Raw genomic sequence first — 26,765 nt, 5'->3', positions numbered from 1 at the left:
AAATATGTGTTATCATATCTTCAAAATATCGCAGTCAGAAATTGTCATTTCTAAATTCTCTGTTTAGTCTAATTTCTTATCTCTTTTTAAGTCAATCCTAGAAATCAATTCAACTTTTTGAATTAAACTTCTTTGATATTTTCCTTGTTCCCTTTCCATTACTCTTGCTCTTTGCTGCTTGCTTGAGGGTCTCCTTTCAGTTTCCCTCTTAGTTCTGGTATATCTCAGAATTCTGTCTCCCCCCCTCCTTTTTATTCTCCTCTCCTTGGGCAGTCTCACCCACCTCAATGGCAAGTGTACCAGGATAAGGACTCTAGCCTTGATCCTTTCCTTAAATTTTGGACTTATACTAACAATTTCTATTGTTTATCTCTATGTACTATGGATATTTCAAATGAAATTTATCTAGTTCAGTTAAATATTCATTAGAGACCTCCCACAAATGTACCATGCATTGGGTCCACAAAGAGGAAAGGACAGCACTCCTGTCTGGAGGAGACTTAATCTGTATGAACGTAAGCACATGGTGTCTGTGGAGAGTGGTAAATTCTGCCTTCTAAATATAGCTCACATTTAGCTCCTCCTCTTTTCATTCTCTATATTTTACTGAGTTCTGACCTTCCAACTAATTTCATCACTAATTTCTTTTCCAAATCTTACTTACTGAAGCTGTATTTATCTTTCTAGAACAGACCTGATCTTACTGAATCATTCCTCTGCTTACACTTTTGTGATTACCTGTAAGTTAAAGTCCAGCAGGTCATGGGAAGCCCATTTCAATATCAGAAATCCTTTTGTTAAGTGATGTATGATTGCTTTCCCTAATAACAGGCAGAATTTAGCATGTTCTGTCCATTATACATCGCACCAACCTTCCCATTGTGTAATAATCTCTGCCACCTTAGATTTATTTTAAATTCTTTTGAAACATAACAAAGTAGTTATTTTTAATATGAGATAGTTAAATTCATCAACATATTTTATCAACTTCTGTGCTCAACTTTATTTCTTGTATTACACTCACTCTCCAAGTTGCCTCCTTCAACAGCTTTTTCTTTTTTTTTTTAATTGAGGGTCTCCAGGTTCATAAACAGTCTTTGTATTTCTGAAATGTTTTTGTTTTGCCCACTCCTTAAAAATCTTTCTTATTGAACTTTTGTATTTTGAGTTAGTTTTAGACTCACATGAAGTTATAAGAATTAAAAAAGAAAAGAGTGAACAAATGGCCAAATCCTCTCCCTGTCATCCATACCTTCTCCCCAAACCCTCCATATTCTCATAATTTTAATCTGAATACAGTCAATATTGGTATACAAAAGTGGTCAACATCAGCCTTTAGGAAGCATTATCCCCCAAATGTGTGGATTATAATTCAAAAAGAGATTCTTTTCACAAAGCTCAGCACATCTTCCATTTAAAAAAATTGGAGAGACTTGGTAGGAAAAAACTAAGAGATCCTATGTTGCTCTCACCTTTGAGTGATAATTTAACTAGTTGTAAAAGTCTTAGTTGACAATGTTTTTTACCCTTAGTACTTCAGAAATGTTTCCTCATTCTGTTCTTGCATCAGTGGTTGTAATACCTTGTCTGTGGTGAGTTTCATTGTTTATTTTTTAAGAGGTAATATGCTTTTTGTATATGAGAGTTGTTACATGTTCTCTTTATCCTTGAAGTTCTGAAGTTTTAATGCTTTGTCTTAAATGTTTGTGTTTATTCTACCTGGTACCTAGAGTATACTTTTTTATTTTTATTTTTTTTTATAGCTTTCTGATTGTGGGTGGACTGCCTTGCTTTTTCTTTTTTTTTTTAAAAAAACAGCTTTTTAAAAAATTTATTTATTTTTGGCTGTGTTGGGTCTTCATTTCTGTGCAGGGGCTTTCTCTAGTTGCAGTGAGTGGGGGCCACTCTTCATCGCGGTGCGCGGGCCTCTCACTGTTGCGGCCTCTCTTGTTGCGGAGCACAGGCTCCAGACGTGCAGGCTCAGTAGCTGTGGCTCACGGGCCCAGTTGCTCCGCGGCATGTGGGATCCTCCCAGACCAGGGCTCGAACCCGTGTCCCCTGCATTGGCAGGCAGATTCTCAACCGCTGCGCCACCACGGTAGCCCCTATACTTTTTTTTTAGAGTGTACTTAATTGTTGCCTTTTTATGCTTTAAAATTTTAATCACGTTTTGGTATAGAACTTACTTATTGTATCGTGTCCCCAGAAGGCCATGAATTCTTTAAAGTCTTCTAAGAGTTCCCACAGCATCTCATAGTTTAGCTTATGTGTTAGCATTAGAAACAATGTGGAAAGGACTCCCCTAATATGGTACAGGATACAACAATGAATGTGCTGGCTTTGCCAGTCAGAATTATGGATCGCAAGCAACAAAAAACAATTCTCGCTAACTTAAGTAGAAAATGAGTTTTTTTTTGGAGGCCATAAAGTAGTTTATATAATCATCAGGAAGGATCCGGAAAAAAAAAAAAAAGGCTGGAAAAATAGGCAGGGATTGGTAGAGGCTGGGCAGCAAAAACACACACAGTCATGCTATAAGAACAGTCTACTTGGGATATGGCTGTGGTACCACTGCCACCACTCGTGTCACCACTGTGACTTAGTGCTGACATAGGACACTGCTTTTGCTCCCAGTGTATCATATGGATATATCATAATCCACTCTCTCTTTGCATCCCAGACTCAAGATTCAAATTCACAGGCAGATGCATCTAATTGTCAGACTGTGGTTCCCAAATCTACACCTTAGCTGCCAGGGACTGATGAGAAGGTGTACACAACCTCTTCTCTACTGTAGTGGAAACATCTCCATTCGCATTTTCATAGTGGCAATAAAGTCAACAAGGTTAAAACTGAATGCCACATCTCTTCCCACCTCCCGTTCCCAGCAAGTCTGCTCCCCCTTTCTTTCTTCTCTCTATGAAAGCCACCACCATCTTCATAGTTCTTCAAAGCAGGAACCTTCTTGTCATCATTAATGCCTTTTTGTATCTTTTTCCTTTTTATCCAGTAATCACTGAGTTCTGCCAGTTTTATCTCCTTCTCTTCAAATCTTCAAATTCTCAAATATATGCTACACTTAGATCCATTTCCACTGTAATTTACCCTGACTCAGGCAGTATGTGGGTTTGGGAAAGAGTATAGATTAATGACAGGCCTAAAAGTCAGGCAGATGTATGTTTGGGTCTCAGTTCTGCTACTTACTATGTGTTTGACTTTAGGCAAATTATTTAACATCTCTCAATTTTAGTTCAATTGTCTATTAAAGGGAATAATGGCATTACAGAGTGGTTGGAATATTTAATAAGATAATATGCATAATGTACTTAAGTACAGTGTCTGACATCAGAAGGTTCCGGTTAATGTTAGTGTCTGGTAGCGCCCATCTTCTTGTTAAGTTGATACAAGCACCTTGTAAGTGGTTTCACTGACTCCAGACTTGCCTCCACTGAGAAGCATTCTCCTTATTACATCCACAGCTGCTTCTTCAAAGGTAGAACTGGTTCATGGTATCCCCTTGAGTCTGACTTAGTTCCTGTGGGAAACAGATGGCATTATCTTAAAATGGGTGATTGAAGAAAGTTAGGGCACAATAAAATAAAAGAACAAGGGATAGTGAGACAAATCGGGGATATCACCAGCAGAAGGATGTAACTCTCCTTAGACTGGAAGGGCCAAGAAGAGCAGGGAGTGGTTCTTGCAGTGATGTGGGCTCTGATTATAGGAGAAGGGTGACTGACAAGACACTGTGACCATAGGTGGTGGAACATAGCCACTGCCAGCCCTCACCCCTGCAAGAGGGGAAAACATGCACATTGACACTCGCTCCACTCTTCTTCCGTCCACTGATCTCCAGTTGGTGCCTCCTATTGGCTGAACCCACCCATTAGTCAGAGAACAGAGGACCTCCATTGAGGAAATTCAGTTGTCAGCCTACTGGGTCACAAAGCTGGGTGGAGAAGGGTAAAAAATGAATCTGGAGTTGCTAATGGGGAATATACAAAGTACCTCTTTTTCAGAAACCCTTTAATAGCTTCCCATTATTCTAAGAGTATTGTGCCACTTGCTTCAAGATCCTTCAGGTTTGTCTTTTGCTTTTATCTCCAGTTTCATTGCTTGATTCTCTTACCATTGGCATTCTAAATGACAGTCATATAAAAGTACTGTTAGATCTTTGAATTTATCATACTGTCCCATATTTTGTCTTGACTTTGTACATGTTGTTCCTTCTCTCTGTAAAATCCTCCCTCCCTCCCCTTCTGTTTCTTTTCATTTGGTCAATTCCCACACTTTCTTCAGATTTCAGCTTCCTTTGAGAAGTTTTTATACGTTCCCAAAGCACTTCATAGTTGGGACAGTATATAATAATTAGTTGTTTACTTTCTTGTTTATAATTTTTCCTGAGTGCCTGATGCACTACCTCATGTTAAGATGGTGCTTATTATAGTTAAATAAAGTGAATGAGTCAAAGAAGATTTTTCAGAGAAGCTGTTAGAGCTAAGTTTTAAAAAGTTTTCAAAAGATCTGTAGAACTGTAACACTTCTGTCTTCTTGATTTATTTCCGTGTCATTGCTGAATTGTCATTGTACAATCTAGAGAAGGGATCAAATTTCCTGAGACTCAGTTGGACAACTGATAGATTTTGAAAATCTGTGTCTACTGTCAATTCACTAGCCTCTTTTATTACTCTGGGATAATAATTTAATGAAATCAATGGCAATGAAAAATATTCAGTTCCTGCCATTAATATGTTAGGTACCATGTGAATGCAATAAGATATGAACCTTGACCTTTGGGAAATTAACATTAAAAAAACAAAAAACGCTTAGGGCCCAAGAGATACTTTTTTGTAAATTTGAAGTTGCAAGGTGTAGTAGAAATTCAGTAACCTAAAAGTAATCTTCTTTTATGTTTGATTTTAATAAGGTACAATGATGATCTGTAAAGGCTTTCTATGACTCCCAAACCAAAAGGAGAATTATCTAGTATATTGATTACAACACAGATTGGAAATGTTTGCAAAGTAAATAATCTCCTTTATACACATAAGTAAAATATTTATAAGCTTAATGTCATAGCCTCCTTTTGAGAGTGTAGAAATCTGATATAATGATGGAATAGACTTCGTATATCAGTTATCATAAAACATTACTATTACTAAATTAACTAATAATTAAAATAACAATTACTAAAGTGATGACTAATAATGGCTAACAACAGCTAATAATTATTGGGTACTTGTATACCTGATACTACACTAACTTGTTATATGCATTATATTGTTTAATCCTAAGAGCAAACCTAGGAGACACATTGTAGTATTATCTACCTTTGTAAATAAAGAGATTGAGATTTAGAGTGTCAGTTGAGTTTCTCTCAGCTGCAAGTGAAATAAATTTAGTGAAAACTAGTTTAAGCAAAAAGGCTCACAAAACTGAGACGTTCAAGGGTGGACTTCGGTTGTAAGTGGGTGTAGAGATACAGAGAATGTCATCAAAGTATTTGCTTTCTCTCCATCTTTTGTCTTTGTTTTCTCTTGGCCTCATACTGCAGACAGGGTCCGATAGAAGTCTTGGTCAAGATAAGATGGTTACTGCACCCCAGACCTGCATCCTCCAAGCTTAGCACACCAACATAAAAAGAATCTCTTTCCCTCCTCCTCATTATTATTATTATTGTTGTTGTTGTTGTTATTTTATTCAGTAAATGCCCTCCCAGGGAAGTCTTTACTTTGTCCTACTTGGCTGATATAACCATCCCTCACCGACAGCAATGGCCAGGATGAGGTAACATGATTGATTACCATACAGGGATCACATACAGCAGAATAAAATTACACAAAAGCACCAATAAAGATGGAAAGTGTGCTGGGAAAACATTATAAATGCCATTGTCTGGGCTTCTGGAGAGGGTGAATTAATTTGCTGAGCTAGTAAGTAGTGGAGCAATGATTAAAACCCCTGTCTACCCAACTTAAGAGCTCTAGATTAAGCATATTAAAGTTAGACACTTTCTTATTCATTCTTTCTGGTATTGCTTTTATGATATTTGTTTCACATTTTCAAGATGTTAAAGCCTAGGCAGCCATTGCGAAGATTCCGAAGATTTCTTTGGAGTGTTTCCTCTGCAACTAACTTTCCTGATTTAGAGGCTAGAAGTTACAGTGGATGGTTTCTGTTCTGTTTTCCCTGACAGACAAGTTTCTTTAAATAGAGTTATATTCTAATGGTCTGTATATAATATTTATAACATAGTTTAGCACAATTCACAATCTGAATTCACAAAATACATAATTCTGGATGAAGCTTCCAGGTACTTTCTGGCTGCAGGTAAATATTTTTATTCGCTGACTAAATGCCAGGTTTTCTTCACGGGGATGATCATGACCCTTAGAGGATGTTAGTTTAGCGAAATAGAGCAAACTGTTCTTTTCCATAATGTAAATCCTCACTCATTTCTCTGAATATTGAGATAAGATCAGCATAAGATAATGACTCCTTATTTCATATAGAATTCTGTGGGCATCACAATCTTATTGCTGTCACTTCTTATTTATTCATTTAATGGCTCTTAGCCTTGTGGAACTTTAACCATACCTTTTCATTTTCATTTTGATTTTTTTTTTTTTTTTTTTTTTTGCGTCACCACATGGCATGTGGGATCTTAGTTCCCCGACCAGGGATCGGGCCCACGCCCCCTGCATTGGAAGCGCGGAGTCTTAATCACTGGACCACCAGGGAAATCCCCATACCTTTTCATTTTGGATGAAGGTGGATGGCACTGAGTGTTGATGTTTATTCATGGTCTGCTCTAGGCAGAGATGCTACTGTGTATAAAGAGAAAAACACATTTAACCCACCAGGATCTTTAATGAGGAAATGAGAAAAATAAATAAAGACTGTTAAATATAAACAAAAATATCATCTATCTCCTGTTCTCATCCTTTCCCCAGTTTTTATATGTCTGTTTTACCACTTTTAGCTAATGCTTTCTTCACAAACCAAGTTCTAATACCTAAATGGGAATAGAGGGACTGAAAAACAAAAATCAATGAGCAAATATAGATATTGTGTTACCTTTTAATCTTCTAATGACTTTTTCCCCCCCTTTTTCCAGAACTCACTATTAAATGAGCTCGGCTTCATGATAGGAAATGCAAGATTCATGAAAGTTATTTTCATTTGTTCAAAGCTTTAGTGGAGAATGAGGCCCTTTTTAAATTGGTCCGGTCTTCCCAGTCCATCTTTTCAAGAATTGTTGTCTCTTATTCCCCTGGTACTAGGTGATAGTCATAGGCAGCTTTTAACAAATGAAAGAAGCAACTTGAAGCACATTAAAGGTGTCATCCAGAAAAATGAATGATGAAGAAACAAGCAGTAGGACTTTACTAAAGCTTAGTGTTTTGTCATAATTTTTTTTTTCCTGTGTGTTTCTGCATACACACTTGATCCTAAACACCCCAGAGGTTAGGGGCACAGACCAACCGCAGATTCGAAAATCTGTATAACTTATAGTTGGTGCTCCCTACCTGCAGTTCCTTTGCATCTATGGTTCCATATCGATGGATTCAACCAGCTGTGGATCGTGTCGTACTTACTGAAAAAGATCTGTAAGTGGTCCTGCGTGGTTCCAACCCATGTTGCTCAAGGGTCAGCTATTTTCGGTTGTGTTGGAGAGACCCTACAGGGAGAAAACGATTGTTTTCTACTAAATTATTATTATTTTTTAATCTCTTCCTCTGTCTTTAATGAATGGTTGACTGGCTATTTTGTTACAGGCAGTAGGTTGGCGCAGGGTGGAACTTCTTTGCCCCTTGAAGTCAGGTGTTACCAGGTGCGTGGTCTTATTCCCTCTAGTCAGGGTTTGATTCACCTTTTCCTTTCCCGGCTCTGTTGATCCCAGAAGCTGCTGACAAGATGAAATTTCCGTCACCCTGTGTCTTGATTGGACATGTAGGTGTGAATGAAGAATCAACATCTGTTTTAATCCACTAAGATTTGGGGGTTGGTTTTTACTGTTTCGTATCCCTGCCTGTCCTGACAGACACAGTCCTGATAGCAAAACAGATGTTTTTGTTCCAGGCCACCTTTTCCCTTTGTTTATGAGACACTAAATGCTTCATTACATGCTTAAGAGGTAAGGAAGGCAAACAAGGTTAAGTCCCTGTTTTCTTCTTCATTGCATTAAATTGCTTTGTAAAATCATCCTCTCCAGTAAAAATCTTTGATATTTTTAAACCAGAAAGCAATAGAGGATTTTCATTCACAGAAAATTCTTTTATATTCTCTCTTAAGATAATTCTGTTTATTTTTTTTCTGATAAAATAATTGCTTTTCCTTCCATCTGTGTACTGAGGAGGACAGTTTTCTAACCAGAAAGAGTGGAACAATTATTGTTAACAGGGAATTGAATTCTAAAATAGTTGAAGAGATAGAAAAAGGGCACCTGGACATTTTCAACAAGTTCAGGTTCCCAAGTCCAGACAAAGTCTGTTTCACATTGAAAAGGTATGACCAGATTTCCACACCACTGAGAAGAGGAAAGCAGATACTGTAATAACACCTCCTTTCTTTCTTTCTTTTTCTTTTTTCCCTTTCTTTCTTTCTTTCTTTCTCTCTCTCTCTCTCTTTCTTTCTTTCTTTCTTTCTCTTTCTCTCTCTCTCTTTTTTTTTTTCCTAGAGGAGTGCTGGTAGAAAGGAACACCCCCACTAAAGGATTATATTTCCCAGTCTGTCTCAGAGAGTTCTGTCTCCATTTCCCTTCCATTGAGGGCTTGGTCACCCTCGGGCTATTTCCCACCAGTTTCCACTCTTCTCTAGATACAGCACACAGAAACTCCTGACAGCCAACAGACTCCCCATTGAGCCCTACCTTTTCATGTAGGAAAAGGGGGAAAAAATGAAGAAAACTTGTCTTGAAAGCCTGCAGACTTTCATACCACAAGGAATGTGTTGACCATATGCATCTTAAACCAGACGAACAATGTTTGTCCAGCCCTTGAACTCACCAGTATGCAGCCCTATCCGTTCCATGCTCAGAAGCAAAAACTCAAAACCAGATTTCCTAGAATTTTCTACCAGTCTTTTGCTCAAATGGCAGTGGAGTTGTTGATGCACAATCCCTTACGTGTTAAACTGTATTTTTCAATACGGCATAATTTGTCTGTAGGAGACATTGATTTTCACAATGAATTCCTTATCTTCAAAGTTTTTTGGCCTTTGTATGGGGGTGTAGCTACTTCGTTATAATTATTATAGGCAAGGCCACGACTGAATTGCTAGGGTCACAAAGCAGACTTTTCATCTTCTCATTTTAATTCCCAATAATATGGAGATGATATATTTTGTTTTTATCTTCCCTTTGTACCAGGTAACCTACAGAATATTCCAGTATTTGTTCTCCTATAGGTTCTCTATACCTGATGGCAGGTGTAATTAGCTCTTAAAACCTGAACGTCAAGGTGGTTAACAGAACTCTCAAAGCTTTTTCTACAGATAGTTTCTACAGGGAGGATTTGATTCCTTGTGGGCTTAGTGCCTACTGCCTGTAGTTGAGTGAATCTAGGAGAAAAACATCTGGCCTAATTTATCTTCAGGAGTAATTCAATAATGCTGAATGGCAACCTCTAGGAAAAATCTAAGTAAGAGTTTCTGTAAGCACTAATTTAGAGTTGGTTAATAGATAACTCTTATTTGTATTTCTTTCAAAGAGATAGATATTTTGATCACATCAGAGCTAATCATTTTTCTTCATTCTGACATAAATGTGGCATTATGGTATAATGAGCTCCCAGCCTGGTTGTATGCAAAACTCAACTGGTAAAATCAGGACTGAGGACGGCTAAAAAGCAATAGGGACTATCTGATTTCATAAAGAATCTTTTGTTGGCAAAGGTACGTTTTAATGTTCCATTGCCTCCTTAAAGAGACTCAGCCCATACTTCATATCAACAAATATGGGCTGATTGAAACCAGTTCTGTTGCTTTGTGCCCTGATAAATATGGCCTTCATTTCTCTAACGCCTAGTTTAAGAAATAGGACCAGAAAGGAGGGTTGGATGGAAACCTGGAAAATTTGGCTAATATTAAGGTGGGTAATACATCAAGTAGAATATCAAAGTAATTGCCCCAAGAATGTATTTAGTATAAATTGTGATGCAGATACTTTAATTATATCTTAATTACTTGAGTACAGTAAATCTGGTGGCAGATCTTTGACTTGGCTTTTAGTATAAATAGTTATGGTAGATTTTTATGTATGATTCCAATTAGAGACAGGAAAGCACATGTCACATAAACCTTTTGGTCTATAGAAAGCCTATAGATCATATCATTAAAATATTAGGATACCTGCTTCATATTTTTTAAATGTTGGCCCTCTTTCTGAAGCCTGGGATTCAGAAGTTCTTTTAACTATTATTCATCAGAGTTGAGTTCTAGGTAAAGACTTCTTACTGCTAGAATTATTCATAGCTTTGCCTGGTGAGTTCCTAATTTTATACAATTGTTTAATTTTTTAACTGTTGTCTCTGGATGTTCAAAGTGCATGCTTGACAAAAGACTAACTCTGCATTTCTGATTTTTATTTGTTAAGAATTTTTAGTAATAGCTACTCTTCTATTCATCTTCTAAAGGAATCAAAAATTAACATCAGGTTTAGAAACAATCTATTTTGTACATTTTTTTTTATGTCCTGTGAGAGGAACCGACTGAGGGCTTAATAATTGGTATAACAGACACCTTGGTCATGAACATTTGGTCACAAACAGTGACTAAAATCCAATTCTTACCAATTTAGTGAGAAGGAGAGTTTATTAGAAGACTTGTATAAACATAACCAGTGTAGGTGAATGAAGTTCCTTAGTAACACCTGGAAAGAAAGAATGAGTGTTTCAGGGCTCTCTGATCTTTGCTTCTCTCTGTACAGACGCCTTATTTTCTGAGTCTGGCTTCTTCCGCATGACTAGGAACATGGCTTCCAGCAAGTCTCATGGTTTCATCACATGGCGTTATTACCAGAAAGCAATCGATATTTGTTTTCTTGAGTTTTAGGCTAATGTATCCTGGGGAAGATCAATGATTAACCCTCCCTGTGTCCCCTCCCCTTGCCATCACACCACCCCATCATTAGTAGGCAACTCTTCAGTATCTACAGGAATAGAATGGCTCCCATTCAAATAAAAGTATAAAAGGGTATTTTTCAGAAGAAGAGAATAATATGTCCACAAAACAAGAAATTCAGTATATCACTTTTTCCTTGCCATTTATTTATCTTGTTTTCATTCATTAGGCAAGTTTTATTAAGTGCCTACCATGTGCCAGGTAATCAGATATATAGCAATGACCAAAAAGAAAAAATACCATGATGATCATCACTACTTCCATAGAATCTGACTTATAATACCATCCATCACTGGAATATGGTAGGAAAGGGTCATTTCTGTGTAGACTAAACCAGCATTTTGAATGGATATGGAAGAAGACATGGCTTAGTCTCCTTCTTTTTAAGTCATTTGTAAGTAAATTAGATGTTTCTCACCCTTCCCTCCTCAACTATAGTAAACCAGAGGTTAAGTGTCTCCAGAGATGGTGATGACATGTTTTATTGTATTTCATTTTGGGTTGTGTGTGTGTGTGCGTGTGTGTGTGTGCGTGTGTGTGTGTTTGGTAAATATTTGTTAAATCAATGAATTATCAAGGAGGTGATGCTATTGTCTAACTACTGTCAGGAGAAGAGTTACTATTAACTGTAACAAAGCAAACATCATTGTTTTTGTCATTCTTCAACATTTAAGTGGTCAGAGTCAAATAATCCCATATAACAAAGTCATTTTCTACAATTATCTCAAGATATATTTTGCAACTAATTCCTTCTGGCAGCTACATCTGGATGCTGTGTCATTTCAGGCTAGTCTGTGAGAATAACACTGAAGAATTCCCCTGCCTCAGATAAAATGATGAGTAATCTTTGCTTTGGAAAAAATTCAGTATACCTGCATTTTATTTTCTCCATTGTTCTTTAGAGTATAGGGCATATAACTCTTTCTTTGGTGTTTGAATATTCATTTGTATTTTGTTTTGGAACTGATTTTAAGTTAGTTATTAAATATTATATGATAGATGCATCTATTATATAAGTTGTATAATATAGAGATTATCTTCATATACAGTTTAAAGATTATGAAAGTAATTTGTGCTTCTAAATACAAAGATATTTTAAAAGTATAAAATTTCCTCCTTCTGCTTTTGCTTTTCTGCCACTCTCCAGGGTAACAATTGTTAAGTGTCTGAATATTTTTATCTGGTGTGAATGTGTGTGTGGGGGGGTTTGTGGGTGTATTTGTATATATACCACATGTACTTGAATATATACCTCTTCTATACATATTGTTCTTTTTTTTAAGAAAAAAAATTATTTATTTCTTTGGCTGAGTCGGGTCTTAGTTGCAGCATGCGAAATCTATCATTGCAGTGCATGGGCTTCTCTCTAGTTGCAGCACACGGGCTCCAGAGCACGCAGGCTCAGTAGTTGCAGCGTGTGGGCTCTCTAGTTGTGGTACACAGGCTCTAGAGTGCATGGGCTCAGTAGTTGCGGTGCGCAAGCTTAGTTGCCCCACGGCATGTGGGATCTTAGTTCCCTGACCAGGGATCGAACCCGCATCCCCTGTGTTGGAAGGTGGATTCTTAACCACTGGACCACCAGGGAAGTTCCTATACATATTGTTCTTCAGCTTGCTTATTTTTAGTCATCACTTTCTTGTGGATATCCTCCTATATCAGTCAGTACATATTTTCTTTCTAATGGCTGTGTATTATTTTGTGGTATGTATGTGGCTTCATTTATTTAACCGTCTCTCTCTCTTACATTATGTCTTTCAAAAAAGTGTTTTGAATGATGGTTTATTGAACATGCAGGAAGAGCTGAGGATTTCTGTAAGAAAAATACCTAAAGACAGACCAGGTTCAACAAATGGGACCACCTACCTTTTACATTTTAATAGTACTGCTAAATTACCCTCCAAGTAAGTTTGGACTGTTTGCTATAAGGTAGCATATTGTGGTAGCATATTGTGGTGGTGAAACACTTGGAGTTCAAGGGCGTGAGTTTGAATCTCCCCTCTGCTTGTTACTTGGGACTAGCCTGGAATAAGTGAATTAAAATATCTGCATCTTAATTTTCTCATCTACAGAAAAATAATACCTACCTTGATAGGTGATTTTGAGAACTAAATATGTTAACATAAATCAAGTTCTTAGAAAAGTGCCTCGCCTATTTTTATTACAAAATGCTTTCTGGCGTCATGTAAGTACTACTTGCTATTATTAAGGTATTATTGAGCACCTTGTAAGGATTTCCAAGATAAGGAAATTTGGGGTCTCAACTGATTGCTTCTTCAGAATGTTATCCTGAGGAGAATGCTGGCTTTGACCAGAGACTTCCATATGGACAGGTGTTTAGTCTCCCACGTGTGGACAAATATACACATTAAACTTCTTAATTTTCGTAATATCTTATTCTACCATCTGCAAGTCTGCTTTTCAGAGTTGTCATATCTACCTATAGTAGTAAAATATAAATAAACTCCAAGTCGTCTATTAGAGTATATACTCTTAAATTAATCATACTGGACCTTGGGAATACTATCTAACTGCATTATTTCACCTAATTAGTCTCAATTATTATATTTTTATGTTATGTTTAGATTTTATGAGAGGTTCAACAATAGAATTTATATATGTTCTATGTTTGCCTTTGAAGATCCTATTACCACCCAGTGCCTCTGTATGAATTTCCATATGAGATGATTCTCGTAGTTCAGGAATAGGAAAACCTTATCTACTCTGATAAACCAATGTCTCTAAGCTAACAGGAGTTAACTGATTGTTTGCCTTTGCATTTTAGCTGCCTTGGAATTGGTACCATGTTCTAGGTCACAGTCACAGCAACTTGATCATCGGGCATGATTTCTCATTTTTGAAATATTTCACTGTATTTTTCTTCTTTAAACTAATGCATATTTTTAAAAGAAGGTGTGATAAGGAAAGTAATATAAAAGTTATATCCACTGTGTTTTAGATGGGATAAGAAATGACGAAATATGAGCTTGATGACAGACAAGACACTGAAAAAATCTGCAGATGTGATCAGGAGTGCTGCTGATAATCATGGGGAAAATCACAGAGAACAGGGGATCAGTTGTCCAAGAATTGAACCACTTTGTAGCTGTGTGACTTTGGGAGAGTCAAATTAACACCTCTGCGTCTTAGTTACCTCATCTGTCATCTGTAAAATGAGGGTGATAGTGGTGTCACCTAAGTATGATAAGGTGGTTGTTAGGAGGATTAAGTAAGCTTGTATGTTAGAATAGAGTTTGATGCAGAGTAACTGTTGTGTATTTTCTATTGTTATTATTATACAAAGAAGGAAAAGAAATTTTTTGAAATTACAGACTGTAGATCTTTATCTCAACTCCCAGTAAAATTCTAGAGTGCATTATTAAACAGAAATGGAAGTAGTGATCCCTGGAAGGCATTATGGATTCTCTAAGTTAATTCATGTCCAATTAAATTTATTTATTTTTGACAGGATTGTTAGACATACAGCAGGAGGATGTGCCTGTAGGAGCTAAATTTCAGCCAGTCATTTGATGTGGTCTCTTGTGGGACTCTTTTAAAAGTGATGGGCAAATATGAACTGGGCGATAGTATAATTAAATGAATTTTTAGCAGATTGAACTTCTGTAGACAAATTATACCGATTGGCTAATGAGTATCATTCTGAAAGGAGATCCCAGTGGCAGCCACATGGTTTGTTGCTTTGTTTTTCATTGCGTTATTCACCTGTCATGAATAACTTGGAGGAATCCATCAAATCATGCTTGTCAAATGTGTGGATATCAGAAAATAAAAAGGGAAACAGAACAGTTGGACAAGGAAATAATGATTCCAAAAGAAGTTTATAAGCTTGGATGAACAGCCTGCACCTAAAAAGATGAAATTTAACTGGGATAAATATTTCTCAAATTTGTGGATAATACAAAATTTACCTGTTACCTTAAATAATCAGGTATTAGGGAATAATAGGATTTCAGAGCCTGCAAAAATGGATTGAAACAAACACTAGTGCATTAGAGATACATTTATGTCTGGCAAGTTTGGAAAATACACCACAGAATTATGCATGTGGTTTCAGAAGCAAATGTTGAACGATCTGGAAGTTTTAGTTGATTGACAGTGTGAAGACTGCTGAAAAAGAGCAAGTGTTGTGTTAGGTTGTATTAATGTAATTATACGAGTTAGAAAAAGAGAAGTAATAGTTTTACCATACAGATTGTTTCAATCAGACTACATTTAGAATATTTATCAATGGTATTTAGCTAATTTATTTCAATGAGTATAATTCTTAAAGGTGTGATTTACAGGTGACGTTGGCAAACTCAAGAATATTCAAAGAAGGGTGATTCAGAAGGTAGTCTGCAAGCTATTTTATATGAGGATTGATGGAAGAAACCAAGGATCCATTAGCCTGGGGATAAAGGGAGGCTGGGCCCCTAATAGTGTTTTCAAATAGGTAGCAATATATCCTGTGAATAAATTATTGGATCCCATTTTAGAAATTCATGTAACACAATTACTTTACTTTAAGCTTTTATGATAGCAAAGTGCTTGTAATTGAATATTAAATATATGTCACATTCAAAGGCAAAAACTAGGACTACATAGTAGAAGTAATAGGAAAGCAGAATTTTGACTTGATACACAGAAGAAACTTTTTTTTAATAATTAGTAGGTTCTGAATAGACTCTGCATATTTTTGTGGTATAAGTATTTCTTCTTCATTAAAGGGATGTCTGACTTTTTAAAACAGGTTTTGTATGTGTCATCATTTAAATAATTATTAATATTGTTCTTTTACCTTTTTTAGAACATTGTAGAAATTCTAGGTGTCTCTCACTTTCGTTTTCTTTCTGTGTCTAAAAGGAATATAAACTGTTTGTAAAGCTTAGAAACTTACTGAGGTAGAACAAGGTTGCCAAAATCCCATAAATTAGAAGTCAACTCTCAATTAGATAGAATTTTATCTTCAAATCCAGGTAGTGATCACTCTCTGAACTGTTCCAGGCCTCAGAAAGCCACCTCTCTCCTCTCAGCTCTGCTCGGGTTTTATGAAGCTGGGCAACCAAAATAATTTAACTGTAAGACAGAATTTCCTTCTGATGAATATTCTATGATACTATATGTCATAGTTGCAGGAAAGTTTGTCTGTACATATATATTGTTGGAAGTAAGTTGTTGCTGCTGATATTCTCTATTTTCACTTGATTTGTAACACAGGCACAACAGGAAAATTTGTCCCCGCAGGGTGCTTGTCTTCCTAGGTAACAGAGCAGTGTCTAAAAGAGTGCCGTGGTGTATAATCCCTCTTGTTAAACACAAGGAGGAAGACTGTGGGGTGATGAAACCAGACACCACATGGTGCAGGTTTACGTCTGAATCCAGAGGGAATAAATTTGGCCGCGATCAGGTGACAAGGGGTGGCAATATGTGTCTAACCTGATTTGTAGAAACCCTAGTGCAGGTTACGCAGGAAATCTCAGAGACACGCCAGGTAATGCCCATCATATTTTTTAATAAATTTATTTATTTACTTAGTTAGTTTTGGCTGTGTTGGGTCTTCGTTTCTGTGTGAGGGCTTTCTCTAGTTGCGGCGAGTGGGGGCCACTCTTCATCACGGTGCGCGGGCCTCTCACCATCGCGGCCTCTCTCGTTGCGGAGCACACGCTCCAGACGCGCAGGCTCAGTAGTTGTGGCTCACGGGCCTAGTTGCTCCGCGGCATGTGGGATCTTCCCAGACCAGGGCTCGAACCCGTGTCCCCTGCATTGGCAGGCAGATTCTCAACCACTGTACCACCAGGGAAGCCCCCATCATATTTTTTTTTTATAGCTCTCTTCTTTGTGTTGAAAAGATTCCTGTTTCTAGGCCGTGCTCAAAGGGGGCTTTTTCCCCCCCAGCCAATAGTATTAGCCAGTGTTTACTAACACATGTTGCTGTAGGCAATCGTTTGGCATACGGAAATAATCAGTTCTTTTACACTTACGATCTCATTTAGTCCTCACAACATTTTTATAAATGAGGAAATGAAGAAACTGAGTTCAGGAATGTTAAATATCTAAGATCAGACAGCTATTAAGTAGGTGTTCCTGTTTCATCTGACTCCAAAGCTCATAACCTTCTTTATTATTCTATAAAAATTCCTAATATACGGCAACTCCAAACTAACTTGGTCTTCATCGAAGCCTACTTAGTGGTGCTGTAATCTGATGCTACAGACATGAGTGAGGACCAAGGACTTGGATCTCATGAGGCTTGCAGTGTAGCTGGAAGAATATCCTTAAACAGATAATGTTAATTAATGACAGGCGCTACCATGGGAAAGTACAGTTTAAACCGTTATCTGAGAGTTCAAGGAAATATCTGATTGTTCTTAAGTGTGAGATTGCTGGAATGGGGATTGTGAGGTCGATATTGCATATAATATCTTGACTGTAGCCCACAGTTTCTGTAAAAGCCTTGTGCTTAAGACAATAAGTAATTTAACTTAGTAAAAGGAGCAGACTTCAGTGTTGGCTAGACCCATCCCTTCCTAGGTGCCAGGTCTCAGAGGCACTCTATCTTCTTGGACATCCCCTTTTTCTGGGTGAAATAGGCCTGATTCTCAAGGCTATTATAACAAAAATTCTGCATCTTTTAAGTCACACATTCACATATATTACTATAGCATGTAATTTCCCCATAAAATGCATGCAAGTAGGATAGAGAAATTGTAAACATCACCCTTAAACCCTTAACTAGTAACCACATATGTTAGGAGCAGACAGCAACCTAATTGAGGTGCAGCTATTAGGTGGTGGGCAAGATGCTGTCACTTTCTATGTGGTTAATTTTCTCATCTGAATACTACCAGCCATTCAAATTCATGTCTCATCAAAATGACATGGACCTTTGAGGTATCTCAAGAACAGTGGAAATAGGGAATGTTAAATATATGAATCCAGGAGTCTATTGTAATACAAGTAAAACCTCTGGAGACTTAGCACGGAAGAGTTGTCTACTATGTATTAGCTGCTTTTATTGTATTTACACATTGTCATCAATAATATCATAATGTGTACAAGTCCTGTCCTTCCACTTGGTAGCTTTATGACCTTGGACCAATTACTTCAACTTAGTGCATCTCAGAGGAGGTTAATCCTGCCTCTTATATGCATCTCACTGAGTTGTTGTCAGGGTCAAATAAAAAAAATATGTATATATATATGTTGTATGTAAGCAAATGAAATAATATATGTTGTGTGTAAACACTCTGTAATTGTAGAGAGCTATATAATGGTTTATTGTTATAACCTCCAAATCGTTTACCTAATACATGAGACCTTAAATAGCTAAACATTTTAATGAACTGCCAATATGGATTAAGGGAAGACACTTTAATGTTAGAGAAAGATCTAAACATGTATCATTGATGTGATTTTAAGTTGTAGAAATCTTTTTATTTTGCAGTCAAGTAAGTAAGCTCAGAAAATTTTCTTCAGGGCCTGAAGGACCAAGACTTCAACCATTAGATGAACACTGGTCTAATGTGTTTATCTTAGGGATACTGGAAATGACTCTTCTGAGTCATCTTGAGTAAGCTTTAAAATGTTTGATACATAGTATTCCTGGGCCAGAAAAATGCTGAAAGAATGAACCTAAAACAGAAAAATACAATCTTAGCATGGCCTGTGTCCTCAGTGATTTAGCAAATATCTGTTTCCTTCTCTTAACTATATTGCTATCCTTGTCTGCAAGTTTCTTTTTCTCCTCCTACTGGGGCATGTAGAAGTCTTGGAGAAGAGGTTTCTGGGACAAGAGTCTGTCTTGCCTCAAAGTTGTATGAATCTAAATGTCTTTGAGATAGGCTCTGATATAGTTAGTCACATTAGTAAAGAAGGTGACATCCAGTGGTGTTTTGCCAGTTCTGCACATCTGTTCATATCCTCTGAAAAGTACAAGCGAATCCATTGCTAGGGAGGTAACTGATTGTGTGTGTACTTTGTGTCCTTAGCCATGGAAATTCCACTTTTGGGAGAGCAGTGCTGAATTTGCAACCTGTTGGGAGTAGAAATGCGGAAGAAAGAAGATAGTTGAGAATTGCAAGGACTTTAGTGCATGAGAAGGAAGCATGAGAGATATAAAACACAACTCAGGGAGACAGAGTCAAGTGGAATCACAAATATAGCTCTAACACGGCAGAACAATTTGTTTCACAAAGAAAGAAAGGGCATTTTATGTAAAGGTTGAACACTGTGACAGACTCTGATTTGTATAGAAGAGACAGTGATATCTGGCCAATGGTTTCTGATTACAGCCTTTTCTTGGCAGTGCGAGCTCTAATAATTCTAGCTACAGATTTTCTTAGGGAAACAGCAGTTTTAAGAGCCTGTTTTTGAGGAAATAAGTTATAAAGCATTTCCATTTTCAGCAAAAAATTTTTTGAAAGGGACTAGAAAAGATCACTTTTTTAGCCAAAGTAAATAATGTAGGAGAAAGAAAACAGAGAGCTATTAGAAAGGAGAAACAATTCATGGTATTTGTGGAAAATATGATTCTGTACTTCTACACTATTAGAACTATTATGAGTTCAATTAGCTGTTCATATAGATAATAATTATCACAGTTCAATGGCTTTTGTATGTATTAACGATAAAATGTGAGGATAATTTATAAAAAAAGTGTATTCATCGTTGCAACCCAAAATATAAAACACTTAATAAAAAGCTTATTACAGTTTATAAAATAAAACTTCAACACATGGAACAATGTGTGTACATTTCCTAAAAATTTAATTAGATGTCTCGTTTAATTCCTATCTAAATTTCATCTGGAAATATAAAGAAGTGAACAATGAGAATTTTAAGAAGGAGTAATGAGAGCTGTGTCCTATCCAGATAGTGAAGTGTATTGTAATAGTACAGCAATTTAAGCAGGGTGGTGCTGGCACAGGAATTGATTGAAAATCAGGGGAGCATAGCAGGACCCCTGGATGAGCCCCAAGGATAGTGGTTTGCAGTTTATTTCAGAGGCCCTGAAAATTCCCAGAAGTGCCTTCAGCCATTAGAGGGAGTAAGTTCTGGGGGCTCTGAGCCCTCTCATCTCTACCTCAGCAGCAGCTCTGCTTTTGTGCATTTTATATACTGGGTTCCCACATTTATATATTGGTTTCACATCCAAAAGAGTTTTCATTGCCCTAATATTACTGTATGCCAGAGGATGCCTCACTAACCATGACCGGCTTATGAAACAAATTATGTTGGGGAACCTTGACTTAACATTAATAGGAGGTGGGAGCTTAAGTTAGTTCTTCACCTGGGTGCAAAAAGATACATTCCAGATGAACTAAAAAATGAAAACATAAAATACCCGCAAGAAACATCTGCAGATATTTACACGCTCTCTGGATAAAAGGAACTTCTAAATGTAAGAGCAGGTGAAGTCACAATAGAAAAGTCTGATGGAGTAGTTCATGTAAAAATAGAAAACTTTATCTCCCTAAATATCCAAAAAATAACCAACAAAAGGAATAAAAATCTATTATTAACATGCACAACAGTGAATATGTCTTACTATATAAATAGCTTTTTACACATTAATGAGAAAGACAGAAATATCCCATCTCATGTCCCATAGGATATTCATTTGAAATAAAGTTTTTGTCCTCCTTAGTATTACAAAAATATAATTAGAGTAACAATGAATTGCAACTTCTTTGTCCTACTATGTTTGCAAATATTGCTAAAAAGATAAGATTTAATACTGGCAAATTTGTGGAGAGAGAGGCAGATTCAGTTCTGCTTGGTGAGAGTATAAATTGTTATAATATTTCTGCAAACAGTTGACAGTGTATCAAGAGACATGACAGAGCTCACATCCTTTTGACTCACTAATATTCTAAGAACGTTACATTCATTATATTCTTTGGAAATTTACTTTTATTAATTAAGTTTTAAAACAACGTAAATGCCTGTCTTCAGTTACGTGTTAATTATGATGCCCATTTTGAAGAATTTAAATTACATGAAGAAAAGTAAGACAGCTAACTATGCATACATGTACTTTATATAATTATAATTATATTTTAAAAGTATGTGTGAATAGAAAAAACTAGAAGGAAAACACAAATATTAGCAGGGGTTAATATTCTTGGTTGTAAGCTTATGAGTGCACTTTGTTTTCTATAATATAGGTATGAGTTTGCATTTTTCCAGTTTTTACAACCAGAAAACAAGATGATTTTATTAATAATTATTATCTATGGCAGACTTTGAAACTGGATTTCCTATTTTGTTACAATTGTATCATTATTGCCCAAGTCGGTTTGAACCTGTTTTGATTATCCAAAATATTTATTGGCCCTCTTTCTAGAAAAATCTTATTATGATACATGACCTTAAAACTTGTGGATAATCCTACTCCCTTCCCTTCTCTATTGCATCCTTGTCCCCTGTTTCTAAAGAGGTAGGTACAAGGTGGAAAACAATTGGAAGAACATGCTAAATTCAAAATAAGTGTTACATAACCAGGAAGACATACTCAGATACTAGTTGTATTTGAGAATATCAAGAAAGATAATCCAGGGAGTATGATTTTGCAGGACGTATGAAACCGTTAACACCTCATAGCCAAGACATCGATCGTTGGGGCGTGGGCAGTTCCTCAGTTTAACATTTGGGGCTGTAGTTTCACTCTGACTGTGGCTTCTTCCCACTGTCCTGTTGGAGTGTGGCTGCCTGCGAGTCTGATTCATGTCTCTGCCATGTGTCATATTATTTTGACGCTCTCCATGTTTTGTTCCGTGAAAGTAATCTCTCTATCTTTTGTTCTCTAAATGTTCCCACAGCTAGTTCAGTGAAGCTTGTTCACATCCAGGACCCTCTCCTTCTCTGTCCCTTTCTCTGTCTTGCAGGAACTGAGGGTGGCTTCTGGTGTTTGTGTGGCTTCATCATTTCCTTCCTGCCTCTCATCCACTTCACGATGTAATTCTTGGCACTTTTACTTCCTTCGTAGAGTAGGATGTGATGTCATAGAGAAGGGGACAGGGCTATCCAAATTCTCTCAATTGCTGGGAGGAGCTGCCCAGGTGTGCTGAGGGGCCTGTACTCAGGAAGAGAAACAGGGAGTCCTCCACAGTGAGTAACCCCACTTTCGAGCGTGCCCAACTTCCCATTAAAACGTTACCCAGTACACTGGAGTTTCCTCTTCGGCCCTTTCTAGATTTCATCAGTTTGCCTTTTGGACATTCCCAGTTCATCTCAATTTTCCTCCTTTCTCTCCCTTCTCCTCTGTGCCCCTCTTTCTGCCATCCCGTGTCTCTCCCCGCCAGTTTCCCTCTTCCTTGTTTGCTTACTTGTGTATGTCTGTGTCTGTTGACCTTCTGCCCATATCTTCTATGAGAGACCATTAGTGTCCCCAGCATTGCCTATCATTTGGGGTGACACCCACCCTGTATACAGTCCATGTGACCACGGCATCTCCTTTCAGTAATTCATAAGTATTCACTGTTCTACTTACAGTTCCTCTTATTTTAAAAACTCTGTCGGCTATTTCATTTTCACGTCTGTATCGTTCCTGCCTTTCTTTGTGACCTAATCTTTTCCCCTTTTCAGCTCTATTATGCAGTTTCCTTCTTGCCTTTTTTTTAACCAATATTTGTACACTTTAGTCCTCTTCCTATACAGCTATGCCTATGTGTCTTCCCCCCTTGACAGTTCAGCTCTCCAATGCATCCTCTGTGAGGACAGTTTTCCTTCTTTCCTATTGACATACTTGTTGCTACACTCTCTTTCCAGTGTAGCTCATATTTCGCTATTCTTTAAAGAATTACCAACTGCAACTAAGAGACTGATCCAGACTAGGGAAAATGGGGAAATTTCCTGGGAACTAGAAAGGGGAGAACGGGAAAGTGGCCCTAATGGTGAGGTAGGGCAGGCTGTGTATGTAACTCACTGGAGAACCTTGAGGAGCAGAACCTTTGCTAGTGACCTAGCCGAAATTTAGCCATTGATCGTAGAAGAGATCACAGAGCTCTTTTGAACATATTTGGAAGCCTTTTTAATTTTTCGTTTTTAGAGTGACCCTGTTAATTCTTAATAATTATGAGAATTTTGGTCTAATATTCATAATAATCATAAATTAGGACTCTAGAATTATTAAGTTGCATGGGGCCATGACTTGTGCAGAAGCTCCTGTACAGAAAATTTAAGTCGGTGTCATCTACCCTTGGAGGAAGTCATTGTGAAGATGTGTGTACACTTGTTTCTTGTACCCAGAGATGGTCCTATGGACCTTGTTGGTGAGCAGTGTGGGCATCGTTCTTTACGGATTTCACTACATGTGAAGTCCCTGGGTAAATAAAAGGGGCTTGCTTTCCAGGGCTGATGGTCTAATGCCTGTGGAAATAATTAACTGTGTCCCATATATTCCCCATACTTTGTTTAAAAAAGTTCACTTCCACTCAAAAATAAGCAGGACAGAAGGGGAGAGAAAGAGAATAGGACTCAGTTCATAAAGCTGAGATGGGCTGAATGGGAAGAGGAAGGGATTTACTTGAAATGAATTGGAAAAGGCAAAAGAAAGGAAACTGAGCTGAACTGGAAAACACACTGTAATGAGATACTTGGGTTTCTGTATGCTTTTTTCCATTTTGGCCATGAAGGGTTTTTATTTATTTTTTTAATACAAGAGAAGTTGATCAAAATATGAATCCAGTGAGGTTATTTCTGACCAGCACTTTGTTCTCTGCTCTTGGTGGTATTCAGGCTCATGTTTCCAAGGTCTTAGAAATTTAAGAAATGTTTTAACAGCCTGAAAACATGACTTTAACCATAAAATGTTAGCATTTTTTAATAAAGGAAATTATATACATTTATGAACTTGGTGTTTTCAGGTTTCACATTTCTTTTTTTGGTGTGTATGCCTTTGTGACATTTTTGCAGAATGACCCCTATATGTTGCACAAATTGCCATAAACGTCCAGAAAAAAAATTATGTTCTCACTTTGGACACCTGATCTGTGTGATGGAACCTAATTTTGGCATAACAGCCTTTTTAAAATTTTAAGGAAACATTGCATGATTCACACACATTTTCATCTTGTACGTTTCTATGCAGTAATCTAGGAATCTTATGTTTATTTTTATTTTTTTAGGCACTAGAAAAACACCCCAACTCACCAATGACAGCAAAGCAGATATTGGAAGTCATTCAGAAAGAAGGGTTAAAAGAAACAAGGTCAGTATTCATATTTACATTTTCTGTTTTCGTTGATTAATAATTGCTACTGATTGCAAAGTAATAGGGGTATCTAGATTTTGATGTTGTAGATGATTGTGAATTAAGTAACTACCTGCAAATTCTTTTGTGACTACCAAATATTTGGGTGACCCAAGATTTCCTTGGAACTACCTGTTTGCTTAATAAATTAGACAGATTGATACAGAGTGTACTTCATTAACAAAGAGCGGCACTGTGTGAATTAGCCTCTGATTGGAGTTACTCATCTTTCTCTTTCGTGTAAGAGGAGACTTTTGTTTCTGAAAGTGAGTAGTGAAAGAGAAACTTTTTTACAGTCTTAATAGGTAGATCCCAAGATATAAGATGAGCTCACTCTGATAAAATTCGAAGTGCCAACGAATATGGTTGAAAATTTAGTCCTCGTATTTCAAATTACTCTACTTGGAGCCTCATTGATCAATTATTGAGTCTTTAAAAAAATAACAGTTTTATTGAGATAGTCATATACCATAAAATTTGCCCTTTGAAAATGTACAATTCGTTGGTTTTCAGTATATTCACAAAGCTGTGCAGTCATTAACTGCTATCTAATTTTAGAACATTTTCATCCTGAGATGGAACCCCATACCCCTTAGCAGTCACTCCCAATTCCCTATTCCCTCCAGCCCCTGGCAACTAGTAATGTACTTTTTATGTCTGTGGTTTTGCCTATTCTGGACATTTCATATAATTGTAGTTATACGCTATGTAGCTTTTTGTGACTGGCTTCTTTCATTTAACATCATGTTTTCAAGGTCCATCCATGTGGTAGCATGAATCAGTACTTCATTTCTTTTTGTTGCCAAATAATATTTTATTGTATGGATATACTATATTTTATCTATGATGATTATTTTTATTTAGTGATGAACTTTACAGTTTTGGCTTTATCCAGCAGTTTAGGGTCATATAAATGATCTTACTCAAGGAGGAAAAAAAGTTTGTTACAGGGTAAAATAACCATAGGGCTGTCGCATGTGTATCTACTCATCCTTGTTACATAGAGTGAATTTTTTTAATTGTATGAAGTTGTCTACCTATAAGCCATTGAGAAGGCAGTGATCTCAGCTTGGTGAAAATTAAATCTGCTGAGTTACCTTTTGAATCTGATCTTGAGATAGAACCTGCTGAGAGAAATCAATGTCCTCCCGAGGCCAACTTTTCCTAAAAAATTGGTATTACCTGTAACTCCCATTACTGTAACATGTGAATCACATCAGCTTCTAGCTGTTTAAAATGCATCTCTTGCAAGTTTGATCCCTGAACATCACAATTTAGTGGGGTAGAGGATACCTAGGCTTAAGTTTTCGTCTCTGTTTTGGAGGCTTTTTCTGCCTGTTCTGAAGAAAGAGCCTGAGCTAATGTAACTACCCTGTTTGCAATAATTGTTCCTCCGCAACGTGGAGGTAACACTGCGGAGGGAAGTTGCTGACAGAGCCTAAGCGCTATTCAAGGGGACCCTTGCTTCTAAGCCAGACGTCAGTGTGAGGAGTTAGGGAACAAAATGGGGACACCTGGAAATTAATTTTCCCCTTACTGCCTGTCAGAAACCCTGAAAATATTTATGCCATTTAGAAAACACTGGAAATGTTTGTGCTACAGCCAAAAGAAAAAATGGGGTAAAAATCTAGAGATCTCAGCTCCTGTCAGATGTGGGCTCTGAGCCAGAGGAACCTGAGAATGCAGGCATAAAAAGCTTCTATAAGCAGACATTTGAAATTTGTTCATCATGATATTCTTCTCCAGAGGAGTGATTAAGCCACTATCAGCTATTATTTACCTTGAGATATAAAACCCCTGTACCATGACCATGAACAGCATCTTAATTACACTTATCATTGTAACAACATTTTTCGTATTTTTTTCAAGATGCTGGTCTTCCCAGAATGGTATATTAAAGGGCTTTAAGTATATGTTAACAAACAAAACACAAAGCAGCTTCTTTAAAGAGTAAGAACATTGAAAAGGAAAACATACCCTATTCCTCTAAATACAACCCTCCCTCTTCATCCCCTCCCCCATTATTGTGTCCTTCTGTGAAAAAAAAAAAAAAATGTTTGTTGTTACAAGTACTGATGAACCCCTATAGGACTATTGAAAGTACCTGCAAGGAATTCACAAGTTAAATAGGAAAGGGACCAGGCAAAGAAAGAGACCATAGTTCTATTTTAAGTTCTACTCTGTAAAATCAGCTCTGTGCAAAGGGCTTCAGAATATGCATTTTATGTTCTCATTTCTTTCTGTTTCTTTGAATTCTCCCTCCTGTCAGTTGTGACAGTTACTTATGGCTCGTATATCTGTGACTACTCTCCCCTTGTTATCTAGTTTGCTTATTAGACTCATCTCTAAAATGAAAATAGTGGGAGGGTGGGATAAATTGGGAGATTGGGATTGA

General features: G+C 37.1%; 1 protein-coding gene across 1 annotated transcript in view; it reads left to right on the top strand.

Moving 5' to 3' along the window:
* Positions 1-26,765, top strand: part of ASXL3 (ASXL transcriptional regulator 3) — a 187,815-nt gene that overhangs the window by 7,744 nt on the left and 153,306 nt on the right. The window contains exon 2 of the mRNA XM_082354161.1: positions 24,246-24,332. Coding sequence (XP_082210287.1) covers positions 24,246-24,332 — 87 coding nt within the window. The remainder of the gene's footprint in view (positions 1-24,245; positions 24,333-26,765) is intronic.

This window comes from Balaenoptera borealis (genome assembly GCF_965194805.1).
Source record: "Balaenoptera borealis genome assembly, chromosome: 14".
NCBI classification, from domain to species: Eukaryota; Metazoa; Chordata; class Mammalia; order Artiodactyla; family Balaenopteridae; genus Balaenoptera; species Balaenoptera borealis.
This window is presented reverse-complemented; position numbering and strand designations above follow the sequence as displayed.